Here is a 22699-nt window from a genome sequence, read left to right as displayed (position 1 = left end):
CGATTTTTCATTTATTTAAACACAGAGATGTGACTGAGGCTTAAGGAGATGTACCCCTCTCTCTCTGAGTGCAGGTTTCCGAGTCGCTATAGGGCGTGATTCTTGATCCACTTCTACTGAAAAAATGTTCCCACCTTTCAATGGAAAAGGCTCAGCAGTGAACTGTGATCGGCCTTAGTCACCATTTCCCCTGCGCTTGATGCAAGTTGAATTTGGGGATATGGATCTGGATGGTTTACCTGTGTCGGGCAACTGAAGTGGATAAACGTTCACCCTGCCCTCGGTGTGGCATTTCACTAATCCGTCCTCATTTATTTGTGCAGAGCGGGATGATCGTTCCTTTGGCAGGGATCGAGATCGCAATAGAGATTCTGACAAGACAGACTCTTCTGATTGGAGGGCACGTCCCAGCACAGACAATTTTGATGATTATCCTCCTCGCCGTGGAGATGACAGCTATGGAGGTAGTAAGCTGGGAACATTATTTTACCATTATTAATAATCGCCGGCTTTGCCTAAGCACTAACAAATTTCCTTTACAGGGTATCGTAGCGATCGTAATGATCGCTATGAGTCTGATCGGTACCGTGACGGCCCACGAAGGGATGACCGCTACGATCGCGACCGAGGAAGAGATCGTTATGATGACCGTGATCGCAGAGATTATGACAGAGGTGAGTTTTAATAATTTTATTCATGATTTTATGAAAGTCTGCACTAGTACATAAATGAAGACTCTAATTCCTTAATATCCTAAAAAATTCCAAGTATAGTGAGATTTAAAAAAAAAAAGTGCAATTACAGAATTGCTTTTTGTTTTTTTACCATGTTCACTAAATGCTAAAACTGACCTGCCATTATGATTCTCTAGGTCATTACGAGATCATCGATACCAAACATGTCTAGGGTTTTTTTTTTTTTCATTTAAGTGGTGAAAAAAAAATCCAAAATTTGTAAGGGCTAAAGAAATATTGCCATTTTCAGAGACTCGTAGCATCCCCATATTTTGGAATCTAGGGCTGGGTGAGGGCTTATATATTTTGCATTCCAAGCTGACATTGTTTATGCTATTTTGGGGTAGATATGATATTTTGATTGCCTGTTATTGCATAAAAAAACTAATTCTGGCATTTTGATATTTTTTTTTTTTTTCTCTCCATCGTTTACCGATTGGATTAATTTACTTTATATTTTTAGCTGACTTTTCTGATTGTAGCGATACTAAATGTGTTTTGTTTTGTTTTTTTATTTTATTTTGAATAGGGCATAAGGGGAGTGGATTTGAACTTTTATTGTTTTTTATTTAACCCCTTTCCCTCCTGAGACGTATCCATACATCTCTCTGACCTGGGCCTTATTGACTTGGGATGTATGGATACGTCCCGATGATTTTGAGCGCATAATGGCTGTGTGCGTGTGAGCGCAAAATCAGCTGACGCCCATCACGAAGTGCCTGGAGACGTCTCGCAGCATTTCAGGAGCAAGCAGAGGGAAGACCGTGCGACGTCTTTTCGGGGTTCCAATCGTTGCCATGGTCACCTGATGTCATACAGTACTGACAGTTTGCATAGCATAAGGTTGCTCCTGCATCAGCCTGCAAAAAAAAATGATGGTCCCATGCAAAATTTGGGGCTAAAAACAAAACATTTTGTGGGGGGAATTTTTTTTTTTTTTTTTAACGACTCAATGTTATAAACTTCTGTGAAACACCTGAGGGTTCAATGTGCTCACGACACATCTAGCTAGATCAGTTTCCTGAGGGGTCTAGTTTCCAAAATGGGGTCACTTGTGGGGGAATTTTACTGTTTAGGCACCTCAGGGGCTCTCCAAGCGCGACATGGCGTCCTCTAATTGTTCCAGCAAACTTTGCATCCAAAACAGTCAATTGGCACGCCTTCCGAGCTCTGCCGTGCGCCAAACAGTGGTTTTCTCCCTCATAAGGGGTATCAGCATGCTCGGGAGAAATTGCACAACAAATTTTGGGGTCCACTTTTTCCTATTACACTTGCGAAAATGAAAAAATTGAAATCTTAAGTAGAAAAAAAGTTAAATGTTTTTTTTCTTTTACACATTTCCAAAAATTCCTGTGAAGAACCTGAAGGGTTAATAAACTTATTGAATGTGGTTTTGAGCACCTTGAGGGGTGCAGTTTTTAGAATGGTGTCACTTTTGGGCATTTTGTCATATAGACCCCTCAAAGTGACTTCAATTGTGATGTGACCCCTTTAAAAAAAAAAAAATGATTGTTGGAAAAAAAAAAAACATTGCTGATTCTTAGTTGTTTATTTAGTGTTTTGTGTGACACCACTCTGGTTTAAGGGCAATTCAAAGAGGAATTCAAAGTTTGAAAATTGCAAACTTTTTGCCAAATATTCATTTTTTTTCCACAAATAAACGCAAGTTATATTGAATAAATGTTACCACTATCGTGAAGTACAATATGTCCTGCAGAAACAACCTTCGAATCAGTGGGATCCGTTGAAGCGTTCCAGAGTCATTACCTCACAAAGTGACAGTGGTCAGAATTGTACAGACTGGCCTGGTCTCATTTACGTGCAAATCACCTTGGGGGTAAAGGGGTTAATATTGTTACAACTTATTTTTTACTCTGGCTTGAATAGTTTCCTTAGGAGAGCTGAAGCTGCTACCTTCTGATCACCTATGCTACACTTAGCAGAGCTTCAGCACTGTGTAGCAGAAATCATCTTCTCCTATGAACGCTGGCCACGGACTTGTGTTTAGAGGAGGTTCATAATGATAGGCACGGGGGTCTTCTGCGGACCACTTGTCTGTCATAACCACCCATTGGCACCCTGCGATCATGTGACAGGGGCGCTAATGGGTGCGTCTTCTGATGTGCTTACTTTTAGCGCAAGTTAAATGCTTCTGCCAGAGATTGACGGTGGCATTTAACATGTTAACAGCCATGGGTGGATTGTGATTCCACCTGCGGCTGATAAATGCACATGACGGCTGCTCAAGTTAGCTGTCTCAGCGCCAGAGCCTGCATCAAAGAGGGGGAGGTGACCTACGATGTACCTATACTTCATCAGTCATGAAGGGGTTAAAAGTACCCTTTCAAATTACCAATTTTTGTCTGTGCATATGTGCCAGTTCACACGAGCGATTTAAAAAGGAAAAAAAAATCTGTCTGTATTAATCTCATCTGTTTTGTAAACCAGACAGTGCCAATGCTGCGGGTATTCTGACCAGAGAGTGACCCGCTCATGGAAATACTGCCAGTCTGTGCATTGCAGTCTGATCTCAGACCGATTTGTACAGACGTGAATGTGCCCTAGGAAAGTAAACACTTGTGCATTGCTTTATATCCTGTAATGAAGCAGGAGCACCCGAGGTCCGGCGGTTATATCTCCACCATTGCAGGCCTGAAGGCTGAGCTGTAATAGAAGGAGGTGGTGCGGTCTACTGCGCTTCTAAGAGACTTATATCCTGTAATGCTTACACTGGTATACTAACCTGTCTACATATCCCAAAGCTCCGGCTGGCGCTGCCTTACCCCTAGGTGCACGGCTGTGACCGGACAGCTGCACTCCAGCAACTCTCATCAGTCTAATTTAAATTTTTTCATTGCTGGTCTGGAACTTTGAGTGCTAATGGGTGACACAGACTTATACAGGGGAGTATAACAGTCTGGCGGATATGTAGGCATTCAGTGACTACACATATTTTTTTTATTATAATTGGATGGATAGACGAGGCCTGGTTGAATAGCCACAATGGTCAGGAGATTCAGGTGCATCTCACAATATAAGAATATCATCAAAAGGTTAATTTATTTCAGTTCTCAATACAAAAAGTGAAATTCATATATCAGACTTCTTTCACACTTCCGTCTTTTGAAGACCATCACAAGATCTTGGTGCAATTAACTGGGACGATATCCTGAAAAGAAAATCCCATGGCAGACAAAATGACTAGTGATAAAAATTCCCAATTAAATGTCACCTGCTTAACCCAGCAGGAAGTGCGGCGGCGTCTAAAAATCACTAAAATTGACAAATCTCCGGGCCCGGATGGGATCCACCCTCGAGTACTGCAGGAATTAAGTACAGTCATTGATAGACCATTATTTTTAATCTTTAAAGACTCCATAATAACAGGGTCTGCACCACAGGACTGGCGTATTGCAAATGTGGTGCCAATATTCAAAAAGGGGACAAAAACCGAACTCGGAAATTATAGGCCAGTAAGCTTAACCTCTACTGTGGGTAAAATCCTGGAGGGCATTCTAAGGGATGCTATACTGGAGTATCTGAAGAGGAATAACCTCATGACCCAGTATCAGCACGGGTTTACTAGGGACCGTTCATGTCAGACTAATCTGATCAGTTTCTATGAAGAGGTAAGTTCCGGACTGGACCAAAGGAACCCAGTACATGTAGTGTATATGGACTTTTCAAAAGCTTTTGATACGGTGCCACACAAAAGGTTGATGCATAAAATGAGAATAATGGGGATAGGGGAAAATATGTGTAAGTGAGTTAAGAGCTGGCTCAGGGATAGGAAACAAAGGGTGGTTATTAAAGGAGCACACTCGGACTGGGTAGCGGTTAGCAGTGGGGTACCACAGGGGTCAGTATTGGGCCCTCTTCTTTTTAACATTAATGACCTTGTAGGGAGCATTCAGAGTAGAATTTCAATATTTGCAGATAACACTAAACTCTGCAGGGTAATCAATACAGAGGAGGACAATTTTATATTACAGGATGATTTATGTAAACTAGAAGCTTGGGCTGATAAATGGCAAATGAGCTTTAATGGGGATAAATGTAAGGTCATGCACTTGGGTAGAAGTAATAAGATGTATAATTATGTGCTTAATTCTAAAACTCTGGACAAAACCGTCAATGAAAAAGACCTGGGTGGATGACAAACTCATATTCAGTGGCCAGTATCAGGCAGCTGCTACAAAGGCAAATAAAATAATGGGATGCATTAAAAGAGGCATAGATGCTCATGAGGAGAACATAATTTTACCTCTATACAAGTCACTTGTTCGACCACACTTAGAATACTGTGCACAGTTCTGGTCTCCGGTGTATAAGAAAGACAAAGCTGAACTGGAGCGGGTGCAGAGAAGAGCGACCAAGGTTATTAGAGGACTGGGGGGTCTGCAATACCAAGATAGGTTATTACACTTGGGGCTATTTAGTTTGGAAAAACGAAGACTATGGGGTGATCTCATTTTAATGTATAAATATGAGGGGACAGTACAAAGACCTTTCTGATGATCTTTTTAATCATAGACATGAAACAGGGACAAGGGGGCATCCTCTGCGTTTGGAGGAAAAAAGGTTTAAGCATAATAACAGACGCGTATTCTTTACTGTAAGAGCAGTGAGACTATGGAAATCTCTGCTGTATGATGTTGTAATGAGTGATTCATTACTTAAATTTAAGAGGGGACTGGATACCTTTCTGGAAAAGTATAATGTTACAGGGTATATACACTAGATCCCTTGATAGGGCGTTGATCCAGGGAACTAGTCTGATTGCCGTATGTGGAGTCAGGAAGGAATTTTTTTCCCCAAGGTGGAGCTTACTCTTTGCCACATGGTTTTTTTTTGCCTTCCTCTGGATCAACAAGTTAGGGCATGTTAGGTTAGGCTATGGGTTGAACTAGATGGACTTAGTCTTCCTTCAACCTTAATAACTATGTAACAATTCGTCGTTCTGTGGAAAAAACGCATCCTGCAAAGTTGCCCGCAGGATGCTGTTTTTTCACATAAACTTGTATTACCGATGCATCGCGACGTATGGACACACGTTCCATACGTCGTGCACTGGATGCGTCGGTATTTGGCGGACCGTCATTGCGAAAAAAACATTCAAGGGAACGTTTTTTCGTACGTCCTCTCCTGCATTTTTTTATTGCGCATGCCCGGCCGGAACTCCACCCTGGGACTTTACAATGAGCAGCGGACGCGTTGAAACACTGCGTCCGCTTCTCATGTCACTCAAAATTTCATTAGCTTCTGTCGGTACGTTGCGCCGACGCCTGGTGACGGACAAGTACCGATGGAAGTGTGAAAGAAGCCTAAAGGTACCGTCATACTAAGCTGCAGCGATACCGACAACGATGTCGATCGCTGCAGCGTCGCTGTTTGGTCGCTGGAGAGCTGTCACACAGACAGCTCTCCAGCAACCAACGATCCCGAAGTCCCCGGGTAACCAGGGTAAACATCGGGTTACTAAGCGCAGGGCCGCGCCGGCCGTAAAGTACAGCGGTGGCCGGCGCTCACCAGTCAGTGCGGGAAGCTGAAGGCGAGGGACCTGACCAGACACCGGGAATGTAAGTATGTAGTGTTCATTTTTTTCCATTTACAACGGTAACCAGGATAAACATTGGGTTACTAAGCGCGGCCCTGCGCTTAGTAACCCGATGTTTACCCTGGTTACCAGTGAAGACATCGCTGAATCGGCGTCACACACGCCGATTCAGCGATGTCAGCGGGAGATCCAGCGACAAAATAAAGTGCTGGACTTTCCCCAGCGACCAACGATCTCCCAGCAGGGGCCTGATCGTTGGTCGTTGTCACACATAACGATTTCGTTAACGATATCGTTGCTATGTCACAAAAAGCAACGATATCGTTAACGATATCATTATGTGTGACGGTACCTTTAGATGGTCATTACAAACACAGTGATGTATTCAAGTGTTTATTTCTGTTAATGTTGATGATTATGGCTTACAGCCAATGAAAACCCAAAAGTCATTATCTCAGTAAATTAGAAAACTTTATAACACCAGCTTGAAAAATTATTTTATAATCCGAAATATTGGCCTACTGAAATGTATGCTCAGTTAATGCACTCAGTACTTTGTCGGGGCTCCTTTTGCACAATTACTTCATCAATGTGGCGTGGCATGGAGGCGATCAGCCTGTGTCACTGCTGAGGTGTTATGGAAGCCCAGGTTGCTTTGATACTGTTTGTAAACCAGGTATTGGTACTTTTGGCAGTGTGGACAGGCGCCAAGTCCTGCTGGAGAATGAAATCTCCAACTCCATAAAGCTTGTCGGCAGAGGGAAGCATGAAGTGCTCTAAAATTTCCTGGTAGATGGCTGTGCTGACATTGGTTTTGATAAAACACAGTGGACCTACACCAGCAGGTGACATGGCTCCCCACACCACCACTGATTGTGGAAACGTGACACTAGACACCAAGCAGCTTGGATTGTGTGCCTCTCCACTCTTCCTCCAGACTCTGAGACCTTGATTTCCAAGCTCTAGTGTGAAGTTTCCACAATCGGTGATGGTTTGGGGAGCCATGTCATCTGCTGCTGTAGGTCCACTGTGTTTTATCAGTACCAAAGTCAGCGCAGCCGTCTACCAGGAAATTTTAGGGCACTTCATGCTTCCCTCTGCCGACAAGCTTATTGGAGATGGAAATTTTATTCTCCAGCAGGACTTGGCACCTGTACACACTGCCAAAAGTACCCATACCTGGTTTAAAAACAGTATATCTGTGCCTGATTGGCGAGCAAACTTGTCTGAGCTTAACCACATAGAGAATCTATGGGGTATTGTTAAGAAGATGAGACCAGGAAAAGAAAAAGAATTCCAGCTCGACGAGGCAGTGAAAAGTAAAAACTTGGTACTTTATTCACTTCATATGGGAAGCAGAGGATAAAACATCAGCACAATATAGATAAAAAAAACACTATCTACGCGTTTCGGGTGACAAAGCACCCTTAGTCATGATATCATGACTAAGGGTGCATTTACTGAACATACATTTCAGTAGGCCAACATTTCGGATTTTAAAATAATTTTTCAAGCTGGTGTTATAAAGTTTTCTAATTTACTGAGATAATGACTTTTGGGTTTTCATTGGCTGTAAGCCATAATCATCAACATTAACAGAAATGAACCCTTTGAAATACATCACTCTATAATGACTCTATATAATGAGTTTCACTTTTTGTATTGAAGAACTGAAATTTAACTTTTTGATTATCTAATTTTGTGAGAAGCACCTGTACCAGACCTTACCCAGATGGACTTTTTCTTTTGGGGAGCTATACAAGATTAGGTAAATTCAAGAGATCCGTGCACAGTTGATAAAATAATTATAATACAACCATTACTTAGACTTTATAGTGCAATCCCACTATGATTTAGGACCACTTTATAGCAGGAATGCATTAGGTTATCATGCTAAAACATGAAAAAAAATATACATGACCTGAACACACGCAAAGACCTAAATGCTTTAATAAGTGGAAATTGTCTAGTGTGAAACTGGTAATTTCTAGTAGAACCAAGATAAAAGTGCAATGACTGTCCATTGTTTGGACCACTAGTTTATACCTTTTATATTCTTCACATATTTGCAATAACCATGTCTTTAGTTGATTGCACCTTTATTGTATTTGTCACTTTACTTTGGGACCAATCCATTACTTGCTACCTATTTATTCTGTAACAATCACCATGGTGTAAGCATATATATTTTTTTTTTTTGCTCAGGTGTCGTATTGCGTTGCTTTGTTCTTTTTGGGGTAGTTTATCCGCATTGACTCACCCACCCCTTTTGTTCTGGTCATGTTGGACATTTACTCTCCAATAAAGATTTGATTTATATTTTGTATCCGTTTACTTCAGTCCTTTCGATTTCTTCTTTCTTGGTTCTGCATTTGATTGGTGCTTCAGGGGCACTTGTTGATCAGGGTTACAAACCTTATTTCATTAATTGACGTAATTCAACATTATTTTTTTTTTTTTATTTCATAGGTTATGATTCCCGAGGAGGTAGCAGGAGAGCATTCGGCAGCGGGTACCGTAGAGATGATGATTACAGAGGTGGTGGTGGTGGTGGTGGCGGTGGAGGAGGAGATCGATATGGGGATAGATATGATGAGAGACGAGAAGACAAGTCGGACAGGTGGAATGGTTATTCCAGAAATGAAGAAAGGAGGGAAGAGAGAGGTAGACTATATTTGCTGTGTTTTTTAGTGTGCGGAAAAAACCTCGTATTCTGACAGTAAATGCTCGACACATATGCCCAAAGGGCTAGTGAGTAAATTGTAGTATAAATTAACTATATTTTCTTTTTAATTAGGTCCACCCCAGAGGCCAAAGCTGAATCTTAAACCGCGTTCTGCTCCCAAAGAGGAAGAAACCAGTGGAGCTCCTGCAGCAACCAGTCGAGCATCTTCAATTTTTGGTGCTGCCAAACCCGTGGACACCGCTGCTAGAGAACGCGAGGTGGAGGAACGTCTGCAGAAAGAGCAGGAGAAAATGCAGCAACGTCATTTGGATGATGACCGGCCTCGACAGATAGAAAGAAAGCCAAGAGAAAGGTTAGCAAGCTGTTTATTATCAAGAAAGCGTTTTATTTTTGTCTCTTAAGTTCTGCGATTCTTCAATTACTAACTCTTTTCATTAGACATCCAAGTTGGCGCAGTGAAGAGAATCAAGAAAGGTCTAGGACTGGAAGCGAGTCTTCTCAGACGGGCAACAGTGGTTCTTCTTCAAGGAGTGAGTAAAACGGATTAAGATTTCTGGCCACCCGTTTGATCTCTTCCTATATGTTGTTGGGGCTGAAATGTTCTGACATATTAAGCTCCTCTACATCTACAATAAGACATCTGTAAATGACCTTGATTAAAAATATCCGGGTACTTAGTGTGTACAGCTCCAGTGCTGGCCAGTGTGTCTCCTTGGTCCCAGACTAGAAATCCTGTATAGACTTCTCCTGCAGCCATTTCATCTGTCCCCACTAAGGCTCCTTTCACACTAGTGTCGGAATCTCCCCGTCGCAATGCGTCGGGGAGAGATTCTGACGCTAGCGTTTGCTGCATTGCACAATGGGTGCAGCGGATGCATTTTTCCGGCGCATCCGCTGCCCCATTGTAAGGTGCGGGGAGGTGGGGGCGGAGTTCCGGCCGCGCATGCGCGGTCGGAAAAAGCGGTCCGTCAGGAGAAAAAAACGTTACATGTAGCGTTTTTTTCTCCCGACGGTCCGCAAAAGCACGACGCATCCGTCGCTCGACGGATGCGATGTGTGGCATTCCGTCGCAAATGCGTCGTCAATGCAAGTCTATGGGGAAAAAACGCATCCTGCAAGCACTTTTGCAGGATGCGTTTTTTCTGCAAAACGACGCATTGTGACGGATTAAAAAAAACCGCTAGTGTGAAAGTAGCCTAACTGGCCAAATGGCCATTGGCAAGAAGTGGAGAACAAGTGGGGGTATGACTGCTAGATGAAGCTACACTAAGGGGAAAGGTTTATCAAGACTTGCATTTCCTACACCTAAGGCTACTTTCACATTTGCATCGGTACTCGCCCGTCACAAAGCGTCTGCACGACGTACCGACAGAAGTTTGTCCTTTCACATTTCCGTCTGTAGTCCCGGGGAGGAAAGAGAGTGAGTGCGAGATTTCCTGCTGGGCATGCGCAGTCAGAAACACTGGATACAACATACAGAAAAACGTTCCCTTGAACGTTTTTTTGCAAAAGACGGGCCGTCACATTTCGCAGGATCCAGTGCACGGCGGACAAAACGTGAGTACATACGTCGCTAATACAAGTCTATGGGAAAATGCAGGATCCTGCATTTTTAAAAATCGATGTATTGCGACAGCAGAGGAAAGACGGAAATGTGAAAGTAGCCTAGACAGAAGCTTACTGGGGTCTGATGTGCCCAGCGTAAGAGGTGCTTGTCTCTTAGTTTGGATCTTGGGCTGTTCCAGTTGATGAAAATCTCTACTTTAATTTTTAGCATAAATTGTAAATCAAGAGAAGTTGCAAGGGCTGCATAAAGTAAAAAATATTCGATTTTTGTCACAGCTGTAAAGAAAAAAGGCTTAAGATATTTGTGTGCAAATATTTTGACAAAAACTAAGCCCTCTCTAGAGGTACCATCACACTGGACGATATCGCTAGCGATCCGTGACGTTGCAGCGTCCTGGCTAGCGATATCGTCCAGTGTGACAGGCAGCAGCGATCAGGCCCCTGCTGTGATATCGCTGGTCAGGGCAGAAAGGCCAGGACTTTATTTCGTCGCTGGCTCTACCGCTGACATCGCTGAATCGGCGTGTGTGACGCCGATTCAGTGATGTCTTCGCTGGTAACCAGGGTAAACATCGGGTTACTAAGCGCAGGGCCGTGCTTAGTAACCCGATGCTTCTCTGCTCTGCTTTCCGGCCGCTGTGCTTACACAGAGCAGAGAAGCACAGCGCCGGGGACAGACAGCGGTAGGTAACTATGTAGTGGTTGTTTTTTTTACTTTAACGATGGTAACCAGGGTAAACATCGGGTTACTAAGCGCGGCCCTGCGCTTAGTAACCCGATCTTTACCCTGGTTACCGGCATCGTTGGTCGCTGGAGAGCGGTCTGTGTGACAGCTCTCCAGCGACCAAACAGCGACGCTGCAGCGATCCGGATCGTTGTCGGTATCGCTGCAGCGTCTTAGTGTGACGGTACCTTAAGGTTCCCGCATTTTCTGTGTTTTTAACTGCAATAGTAGTCAGCATCTTGTTTAGAAACCCACCTTTACCTGGATCAATGCTCTTCTCCACAGTCTCACGGAGAAGGGAAAGCGAAAAATCTGTAGAAAATGAAGTGTTTGGAAAAGAGGAGGAACCTCATCCAAAATCCAATAAACCTGACTCACATCTCCCATTAAAAGTAATGCCTGCTCCTCCCCCCAAGGAAAACGCATGGGTGAAGCGCAATACAGCACCTTCTTCCAATCGATCACTTAGTTCAGAGTCCTCCCAAAGGTAAGAATAAGTAACTATTCTTGTGTGTAACATATATGGTTTGCGAGAGCTGTTTTTTTCTGGTGTTAAATTTTTTTTTATTTTTTTTTAAGTGGAGAAAGACCTGATTCGGATAGGTGGCAGCCTAGGACTGGGGAAAGACGAGGTATTCAGGACTTTCTATGCCATATTCACAATTTGTGTTCAGTGTAAATGTGGGAAAAAGTAAACTCACACTTGTTATATCACTGCAGATGAGAACAAAGAGGATGGTTTGGAGGAAGCATCAAAGACTAGCAGACGTACCGTAGGAGAACCTAGTAAAACATCAAATATGTGAGTATAGGGGGGTCTTGTTTTTTATTTGTAAAATCATGTAGAAAGGATGAAAGACTGAAAATTAGGGACCAAAGCAGAGAGACTGGATATTTCACCATATCATTGAACACACAAGACTGCCAGATGAGTGATAACACTGCTGATCTTATGGCCGCGGCTGGGTGGGGGGCTGCCGCGGCTGGGTGGGGGGGCGTTCAGCCACGATCACTTGCATGAGTTGCATCACTATACACAACTGAACAACTTACGAATATCGCTTTCACCTCATTACAAGGGTATAGTCCTGTGAGCAGCACTTCCCCTCGTTTTGCTGACATTGGGGGTCCCTTTCCTAGCACAGGCTTGAATTTTTTCCATTGAGATGGGAAAACCTGGAGTATATCACAATAACAGCAAAGTGAGTGAGATTTTACTAAATGGCTGAGTCTGTAGCATCACTCCCAATAGTGATTTATACAGATCGGGGAGGATCTGTTGGCTCTCCTGATATTTTAGTTAATAATGACATTCCCCTTTAAAATAATTGTGTGATTCCGTTATTTCCACATTGTGTTGTACCTCCGGTTATTCCTCCTGGACGGTTATGAATAAATTGACAACTGGGTGTTATCATTCTCCTATTGTCCGCACAGATTTGGACAAAGCCAGAATAGGGGCAGACCCAACTTCCAGAGTATATAGAACAGCCCAACACAGATGTAGGAAAAGAGGCGCCCCAATTATTTCATTGGAAGCACATACAAAAGCAGATCCGTACGGGAGCTGCCCGGTCCTCCCAAGTGTTTACTGCTGTTATCTCATGGATGACTTATTTTTGGCTTTTATTTTATATTCCAGGTATGAAAATGATCCGGATTCAAAGGAAAAAGAACAGGTAGCTCTAAGATGATCCATACTATTCTTCACGGTGCTTGTTCATGTGGATATCTGAAAGCACAAATCATAATTAATGCCATATCTGTAGCTAATAGAAACCCAATAATGAACCCATGTCCCTTGGATATATGCCGCTCATACTGATCAGTGGTTATCCAGTTGCTGCCCCATCACTGATAATGGCCATAAAGGGGCAATAGCGCTGCTTTCATCCATGCACAATAAAGGTCGAAAATGTCTTTTAAAGGTATTTCATAACCCCCCAAGAGATATTGGTAAGACACACATTGGTCTGTGAATCTGTTGATAGATATGTCTGCGAGCAGTTAAGGTGCCTTCACACATAACGATATTGTTAACGATATCGTTGCTATTTGTGACGTAGCAACGATATCGTTAATGAAATCGTTATGTGTGACAGCGACCAACGATCAGGCCCCTGCTGGGAGATCGTTGGTCGCTGAATAAAGTCGAGAACTTTATTTCGTCGCTGGACTCCTGCTGACATCGCTGGATCGGCGTGTGTGACACCGATCCAGCGATGTCTTCACTGGTAACCAGGGTAAACATCGGGTAACTAAGCGCAGGGCCGCGCTTAGTAACACGATGTTTACCCTGGTTACCATGCTAAAAGTTAAAAAAAAAAAACACTAGATACTTACCTACCGCTGTCTGTCCTCCAGCGCTGTGCTCTGCACTCCTCCTGTACTGGCTGTGAGCCGGAAAGCAGAGCGGTGACGTCACCGCTCTGCTTTCCGGCTCACAGCCAGTACAGGAGGAGAGCAGAGAAGCAGAGCGCAGCGCTGGAGGACAGACAGCGGTAGGTAAGTATGTAGTGTTTGTTTTTTTTTACTTTTAGCATGGTAACCAGGGTAAACATCGGGTTACTAAGCGCGGCCCTGCGCTTAGTTACCCGATGTTTACCCTGGTTACCGGCATCGTTGGTCGCTGGAGAGCTGTCTGTGTGACAGCTCTCCAGCGACCAAACAGCGACGCTGCAGCGATCCGGATCGTTGTCGGTATCGCTGCAGCGTCGCTTAATGTGAAGGGGCCTTTATGTGCTGCTGCTAGTAAGTGTTGCATCCTATAACCTCATTGCCTGAGCTGAAGAGAACCCCAAGGCATCACAGGACTGCAGACAGGTGGATTTTTCCACTCATTGAGCAACTAAAGTTGGCTGCTATGTGGCTTATTTCCCACCACATGTTATTTGTGAGTGCTAGCATTTTGGATGTCTGCAGCAACACTATTGGGCTGTGTGCACACGATGCGCATTTAGTGCGGATCCACAGCGGTTTTCTACGGGCAGAAACGTTGCAGATCTGCCCTGTGATTTACAGTACAATGTAAATCAATGTAAAAAAAAAAGCTGTGCACATGGTGCAGAAAAATCAGTGCGGAATTGCTGCGGATTTAAAAGAAGTGCATGTCGCTTCTTTTGTGCGGATCTGCAGCGTTTCTGCACCCTTCCATAATAGAAATCCGCAGTGTGAAAAACTGCAGAAAATCCGCATCAATTACGCACAAAAACCGCACTAGATCCGCATAAAAACCGCGGCAAATCCACAACTGCGGATTTTGTGCAGAAAATTCTGCACCCCTTTCCCTTTTCATAGGGAGCTGTATAACTCCTCTACAGTAAGTGGCAGCGCAGACAGTCAGTGCTTCATGGCTATTAGGAAGCACTTAATACTAAAATCGGGTGAGGTCTGGTTCCCATCACCGCCACCTATTAGCCTATTGGAGGGCGCAAAGTTCTGTTGAGCACTTCACCCCTTTCATGGTTCATCAGGACCATATGTTCTGTATTAGCATTACTTTTCAGTCCTATTTGAGTACATGTAAACTAGGCCATGGTACTTTTAAAGGGCACCTGTAACGTAAAAAAAATTATTAACCTGCAGCTATGGGGTTAATTTGCAAGTTAATAGCGTTCTGAACCTGCCCGACACCAGAACTTTGAGCCCTGCTGCTAGAGAGCAGCCGCTGTAACTGTGCTTCCAGCACCAACTGACAGCCAGGTCTAATGCTGAGCTGCTTTTCAAAAACCTGACCGGCACATCCAAACATAGACTAAGTGTGAACAGGTGCTGAACCCAGAGTCGCCAACTCGTATATAGTTAAGTAAATAAGGCAGCACACTGCAGCGCTAAAACATACAAACTTGAAAACACGAAATTTGAACTGCATTACTGCACTAGAAATATGAAAAATGAGAGCGTTTAGCGCATAAAAATGGCTAATTTTATGTGTACCTGGTAGCCCCTTTACGGCATCTCTCTTATACCAGGTCCTACGCTTGCCTTACCTCGCTGAGAATAAACGTCTCCATCTGAATGGGTACATGTGAAACCGCTTCTTAGACTAAAATTCTCTCTCTCTGTGGAGGGGTATTGGTTCTAGTGCAGTAATGCAGTTCAAATTTCGTGTTTTCAAGTTTGCATGTTTTAGCGCTGCAGTGTGCTGCCTTATTTACTTAACTATATACGAGTTGGCGACTCTAGGTTCAGCGCCTGTTCACACTGAGTCTGTTTGGATGTGCCGGTCAGGTTTTTGAAATGTATTCTCTAGCCTTGTGATCGTGCACTCCCCGCCTCCTAGCCACAGGTGTTTTAATTACAGCAGGTCCAATACCCCTCCATAGAGAGAGAGAATTTTAGTCTAAGAAGAGGTTTCACATGTACCCATTCAGATGGAGACGTTTATTCTCAGCGAGGTAAGGCAAGTGTAGGACCTGGTATAAGACAGATGCCGTAAAGGGGCTACCAGGTACACATAAAATTGGCCATTTTTATGCGCTAAAAGCTCTCATTTTTCATATTTCTAGTGCAGTAATGCAGTTCAAATTTCGTGTTTTCAAGTTTGCATGTTTTAGCGCTGCAGTGTGCTGCCTTATTTACTTAACTAATGCTGAGCTGCTGTCAGTCAGGGCTGGAGGCACGGTGTCGGCTGCTGCTCTCTATACAGAGTGGTGACTGAACCGGCACCGCCTCCATGACTGAAACCGGACAGCTGCCAGGTAAAATAAAGTTGATTTCCTCCCAGCAGCGGGGCTCTAAGTGCCAGCACCAGGCAGGTTCAGAACCCTATTAACCTGCGGATTAACCCCATATCTACGGGTTAATAGCGTTTTTTCACATGACGGGTACACTTCAAAGTATGTGGTGTTGTGCCTGGTAAACAATGAAGGGAGGGCAGCACTTGCAAAACACTTGAACCTTTTCATTTACCTAATTTTGGGGAGACTGGTAGTCCCACCCCCACTTCTCTGAAATTAGTGGGCTGTTATATTAGTGTCCCCAAAAACTGCAGTAATGCGAAATAATGCCTACTAGTGTAATTGTTACCTGTGTGTAGGTTGCAGTAAGTTTCACGTAAGCTAAGGTATGCAGAGAACCTTGCAAGAAGATAAAGATTTTTGGAAATTCTGCAGTTAATATAACGTGGATTTCTAGTGGCCATCGTTCTCACGTGGCTTATTGTTGTGTTGGCCGGTGTCTTGTCTTTGTGTTGAGGCTATAAATTCCCTGGAAGTTGGCTACTAGTGATTAATAATGATTGTCTTTCTTTTTGCAGAAATTCAGCCATGCAGGCAAGTACGCAGCTTTGCAAATGGATGGGGAAGAGGAACCAGAAGAATACGCTGACTAACATGGGGAAGAGCTCTGTGTCCATGGATTCCTTACTCCCTTCTCCTTTAATCTCCCATATGTCCTTTTCCATGACAGTCATTGGCATAAGCCAGCGCAAGACAAGCAACACCCCTTTCGGCTCTGTCCCCTCAGAAATCGATATCCAACCTTGACTCCTCAGACGATGATCTTCAGTTAGAAACACAATGAGCTGTTTGTTCTCTTGCATGCTGCTACAGCTTTATACCGTGTGTGCGTGAGGTAGGAGGGGGCATATTCGCAGTGTGTGGTGCAGGGGAGCGTGACCGCCAATAATGCTTTAATCAGGGAGGGGCCGTAATCAAGAGTACCGTAGTAATAAGGCGTGCTGATGATGCAGACTGCTTCCCGAGCCACCTCTGCCAAGTCGTACCAAGGTTGTCATTTTATGCCAGTGAAGCCATTTATTTCCGGGGAGCATTGCTATGTCCGTGTCATATTTAGGTGGCTACTAGAGCTCCTATTTTAAAGTCATTTACCAGCCTCCAAAAAGACAACCGCACAGATTTGCTGGAGGTGAAAAGACGACTTGATGCCTTTTTTTTTTTTTTTTTTTTTTAAGCACAGAATGGTCATATAAATTTGATTATATGAAGCCCTGCTACTGACAGGGATGTCTTCAGACGCATGGTTTGCACTCATAAGAGCAGTTGCCCGAAGCCGCTCCGCCTCGGGAGCACCAGTGATATAGGAATCGGGATTATATATACAAGCGCAAACCTGTACTCCCCCTATACATAGGAGTCTCTCCCCCCGCCCAGGCTTTGTGTGATGCTGTGGATTTCGAGGATGCTGCTGTAGCAGCGAACGTTTTGTCCGTCAGAAGGATTTTTTTTTATATATTGTACCTGGAGCCGGCAGTGTTGCATCCGCATATTGCCTTTCACACATTTGGCAAGCCCTGAATTTTGGCAATCCTCTATACCTCTCATTCCCTTTTCATCCGGCCTTCCCTAATTTATAACTAATGTGCATCAAGAAGCTGCGTTCCCGACTCACGAGCCAGCCCGAGATAACTTCGTTTAACATTTTACACTTCACAAAGGAGTGTTATCCGAAGGAAATATATAATAAAAACTTGTAATGATTTGTAATCTGCTTTCTGGGAGATGTTTTATTATCATGTAAAGTACCTTACCAGCCCTCCTTATTTTTGTTTTCTGTTTATCAGCTCTGTCCCCCTCTCCTCAAATAAACTAATCTTTAAAGTACATTGCCTGCTTTTAACATTTTGTCTGCTGTTTAGTCTTCCCTTTATATGGTTTTAAAACGTTTTGTTTAATACTGAATGGAAGGTTTTAATAATGTATGTGCACTTGAGTCCCATTTACACCTGATTTTTTTTTTTTTTTGCATGCGTATTTGTTCAATCTGGTTAGAACACACATCCATTATAGTCTGGAGCTTTTCACGTGAACAGTCCGCAAAATGAGACATGTCTGCGTTTGGTCCAGTGGCTCCTTGATCTAACAGACAGCACACAGATGCCATCTGAGCAGTGTGCATTAAAAAAGCTTATGAATTTGGCGTTAACTTGTAACCAGAATAACCATTTGTCATCAACCTACAAGGTAGATATCTGCTAGATTGGTAGAGTCCAGCCTTTGAGACCCCCATCATCTGCCGTAACAGGGGCCTGTGTCTTCCATTCATACGATCACTGCTGCTGGGATCACATGTTTATTTTACTTGTATAGCGCCATTAATTTCCACTGAGGTTTACAGACATCACAGACCTGATCACTGGGATCAAGGATAAGAATATTTTTGGGCATCATCATCAGCACAATTTTAGGGTAGCAGCACATCGACAACCTCAGCATTGTAGTATGTTATTTCTTCTGCAGACTAAGCCTTTTTTATAAATTGTGTAGTAAAGTGTTCTTACAGTAAAGATTCCTTGTCTATGAATCCTTTTCTTAATATAATTACTAGGGATGAGCACGGATAACTCCTTATCCGAATAGCTGCCTCGGGTACCCGGATACCTGGAGCGCTCCCGATAATCAGGTGTCTGGCGCTGCAGCTGCATGTATCGTGGCTGTGTGACGGTCACAACACGTGCATAGAGAGCCTGTGTGTTGGGACTCTCCATACATATGTTGTCTGTCACACAGCCGTGACACATATGCAGCTGCAGCGCCGGACACCTGATTATTGGGAGCGCTCCAGGTATCCGGGTACCCGAGGCAGCTATTCAGTAACCTCTATACCTAATCGGACAAGGAGTTATCCGAAGCTATTTGCTCATCCCTAATAAATACATAGATCTCTGTAATGTCTTTCTACACACGGTGATTAGATCACAATAAGATGTTTCTCGCCTTCCAGTTTTATAATCCTTGGTTTAATCATTTTTGGGGCACTGCTGTCTGATACCTTGTTACTGTATATGCCAACTCTGCCCCTACTTTAGTTACTTTAGTCCATTGAAAGGATAAGTAAGCTGTGGGCTTTATATGGACTGGCATTCCAAACAAATGTTGGCTATACTCTGATGCTATCCAGCTCCATTTTAACATAGTATCCGAAACTGTGTCTCACAGCTTGAGGACCATCCCCTGCTCTCCACAGGTGTACTCACAAACAAGTTGGGACTTCTTTGCACAGACCCTCTTCTGTGATTTCTCTTAGTGACTGAGCCACTGCAGGTGATAGTTTATCTAAAGAGGAGTCTGCCAGCAACTGGTTGCTTAAACTATGGCCCTCTTCCCTTTTCTATTACGGTAATTGCCAGTCTATATCTCTCTTGTTAGCCTCCAAGTTGCTTGTCTCTCTTGAGCCACTAACTTGCCCCTTTCTGATGCAGTGTTCCTTAGAGACCCGCTAGATGCTAAAACTACTCCCTTCCAAAAGCTGACTTTTCGGCAGCAGTCTCTGCCTTACATCCTGCCTTTTGGGGCATTCTGTGTCAGCAAAGCATGTATGGCCTGGGCGAAGCACCATGGTTTCCACCTCTTCTGAGGCTCAGGAGGATCTTCTTGATTTCTTACATGCCTCAAAATTTCCTTATGAGGCCGCTCTAGTCATGGCTTGAAGTTTGCGCTGTTGCCTATTTTATGGCTACTCTGTGATCCAGTTGGCTTAGATGTTAGCCCTTTGATCCAGTGTGCAAAAATGTCCTTTCTCTGCTCCCTTTCACAGATGTGCTTTTTGGAAAACGTCTATAGGAGATAATGCTACTGGAGGCAAAAGTACTCTGCTTCCACAGCAGGTTACACTCCTTGCACAACTCCTTTTTCGGTGGATGCTCTCCTTCAACTAAAGGCAGCACTCATTCAAGCCTAAACCTTCCTAGCACACCTGTTCCAGCCCTTCATAACCAGATCCTCCACCTTATGGATGTCAAACACCCAACCCCCAAACCTTACTTTCTCAGGTGGGGGAACATTTGTCTTCAAGGAGATCTCGTGTGGACGATGCTGGGCCAGGTAGGTGATCTCTGAGCTGCCACATCGAAATCGCTTCCCTGCCTCCAGATAAGTTCTTTCCTTCTCCCTCCTCTAAATTCATGACCTTGCTGTCTTCTCAGCCATGACCTTCAACTTCAAGTAGTCATTGACCCTGTTTCAGACAGAACATTTTAAGGGACAGTTGTCCAACCTGCTCAAAGTTCCCAAAAAGGGTAGCTTGGTCCATCCTGGACTTGGGGAGGGACCCAACAGCTTTGTTTGTGATTAAATAAGTAGGGAAAAACCGAACAAGAAGGTCCCAAAGGATAAGACAATGGTTATGAAAGATAAAATATTTTTGAGACAAAAATAATAAAGGGTGGTGCTAATGACAAACCGTGCCCGCAAACACAAGTGTGACAATGTTTACTGATAGTTTGGATGAGATGAGCATATACAAGGCAATAGACCCAAGTAGTGGGGTACCAAACATGTAAAGTACTCAAATATGTAAAGGGTAAACGCCACCAATCAGGTGTATCAAGGGGAAGAGTTGTCAAAGGAAGTTGAAAGATACATAAACAGAAAAAAGGTACACAAACAGATGTAAGTGGTAAATGCCTAAGTAAGGGTTAAAAGAAGGTAATCGTGTAAGATGTGGCTGTACACAGGTCTATTGCCTTGTATGCTCCTCTCATCCAAATTATAGCATCAGTAAAAGTGGTCACACTTGTGTTTGCAGGCACTCTGTTGTTAGTGCCAACTTTTACCCTTTCTTAATTTGTCTCAATAAAAAGAATTATCCTTCACAACCTTTTTTTACCTTTTGTGACCTTGTTCGGTTTTTACTCATTTAATTACGGTATCTCTCATCTGAATGGTCTGCCATTTATTCCTATAAGCAAGTATATATGTATATTTAATACTAAATTTACCTTTTGGTATTACATTATGTCCCAGCACCAGCATATACTATTGCTTTGTTCGGTGTGTATTTTTTCTTATGTTTGTGAGTACGAAGGTTTTGCATGGAATCCCTGCAATCCGCGGTCGCGTCACTGGCACTACGAGAATTCCTTTCTTCAGTTGACATGTGACGCATATGTGCCTCAAAGTACCATCATTATTTGCTTTGCTGTAGGATCTGCTTACTTCCTATTTTTCACTCTTTGGACTGGTGACTGCCCTCAAGCTCTTCAGAAAAGTGCTGCTTGCTCCTCTGATGGTGCCTCTCCATGCCTGAGTGATAGCAACCCCGGGTACCCGTAGTCAACCTAGGGAATCACTTCGCGAAAGCGCGCTCCATAGGCTCCCATGTTAGCGCGGAAGCCGCCGGCCCGAAATCGGTCCGCGAAGACCGAATTCGGTCTCGAGTGACCCGAGCAGAACGTCGGCCTATGGGAAAAATGAATGGGGGAATTCTAAGTCATCCTCACACTTCTATTTCTGTTTTTTCTATTTTTTCCATGTCTGATTCTCCCCCTTTGCAAAGCATTATGGTAGCTCAGCCTACATCGCCCTCCATTTTCTCTTCGCTTCCTTCAGTCTGCTTTCAAGGAAAGACGCTTGCACTTCATCCCCCTTGCGATTGCATTGCCGGTATGTCTTTAGGCTATGTGCACACGTTGCGGTTTTTACCGCGGAACTGCAGCATTTCTGCAGCTGCAGATCTGCAGCAGTTTCCATTGCGTTTACGGTTTACATGGAAACCGCAATTCGCTGCACACATGCTGTGGAAAAAACGTGCAGAAACGCAGCGGTTTACATTCCGCAGCATGTCACTTCTTTGTGCAGAATCGTGGCGATTCTGCACACATAGGAATGCATAGATCCGCTTACTTCCCGCATGTGGCTATGCCCACAATGCGGGAAGTAAGCGGATCATGTGCGGATGGTACCCGGGGTGGAGGAGAGGAGACTCTCCTCCAGGCCCTGGGAACCATATTTATGTAAAAAAAAAAGGAATTAAAATAAAAAAAGATAAACTCAACTCTCAGCGGTCGCAGGGTTGCTGTGCGAGCAGGGCGTACAATGACGTCGCGGTCACATGACCGTGACGTCACGAAGGTCCTCGCACAGCATCTTTGGAACCAGACCGCCGCGTGCAGCGCCGAGGAGATCGGGACGTCAGAGGGTGAGTATAAAACCTTTATCTAATTTTTTTTAACATTACTATTGATGCTGCATGTGCAGCATCAATAGTAGGAGTAAACCCGCAGCGGAAGCCGCAAGACAAACCGAGATAAATCTGCAGTGATAACCGCAGCGGTTTTGCCCTGCAGATTTATCAAATCCGCTGCGGGAGAACCCGCAGTGGACCCCCCTACGTGTGCACATAGCCTTATGCTTTCTGTAGATAATTTCTGCTCTATATTAGCCTAGCTTAGTCAGTTGTACTCCTAGTTCAGTTACTAGCTTTCTAAATGTTTATGCATAATGTACATCATGTGTAGTATGTATTTCTCCTTGGGGGACACAGACCATGGGTGTATGCTGCTGTCACCAGGAGGCTGACACTAAGTGATAGAAAGTTAGCGCCTCCCCTGCAGTATACACCCTCCTGCTGGCTCCCAGCTAACCAGTTCTTGCTTAGTGTGCCGAGGAGGCACACGGAAGTCTCTGAGCTCCTTCCTCTTCCAGAGCCTTCTCCTGGTCCAATGGTTATTAGGGAATACCAATGCCAGTCTT

At 44.0% G+C, this 22699-nt stretch overlaps 1 protein-coding gene across 2 annotated transcripts in view; it reads left to right on the top strand.

Moving 5' to 3' along the window:
- The window catches only part of EIF4B (eukaryotic translation initiation factor 4B), a 52634-nt gene extending 34804 nt beyond the window's left edge, over window positions 1–17830 (top strand). The window contains exons 6-15 of one of the 2 annotated variants that reach the window (XM_069758795.1): window positions 324–464; window positions 543–674; window positions 8761–8955; window positions 9089–9329; window positions 9416–9507; window positions 11553–11754; window positions 11847–11899; window positions 11988–12069; window positions 12910–12946; window positions 16525–17830. In XM_069758795.1, coding sequence (XP_069614896.1) covers window positions 324–464; window positions 543–674; window positions 8761–8955; window positions 9089–9329; window positions 9416–9507; window positions 11553–11754; window positions 11847–11899; window positions 11988–12069; window positions 12910–12946; window positions 16525–16599 — 1250 coding nt within the window. In that variant the 3' untranslated portion in view covers window positions 16600–17830. Of the gene's footprint in view, window positions 1–323; window positions 468–542; window positions 675–8760; window positions 8956–9088; window positions 9330–9415; window positions 9508–11552; window positions 11755–11846; window positions 11900–11987; window positions 12070–12909; window positions 12947–16524 lie in introns of both variants that reach the window. The other variant, XM_069758794.1, reaches the window with a different exon arrangement.
- Window positions 17831–22699: the final 4869 nt, after the last annotated feature.

This window comes from Ranitomeya imitator, chromosome 3 (genome assembly GCF_032444005.1).
Source record: "Ranitomeya imitator isolate aRanImi1 chromosome 3, aRanImi1.pri, whole genome shotgun sequence".
NCBI classification, from domain to species: domain Eukaryota; kingdom Metazoa; phylum Chordata; class Amphibia; order Anura; family Dendrobatidae; genus Ranitomeya; species Ranitomeya imitator.
Note: the sequence above shows the minus strand (reverse complement) of the source record. Positions and strands in the feature narration are given on the sequence as shown.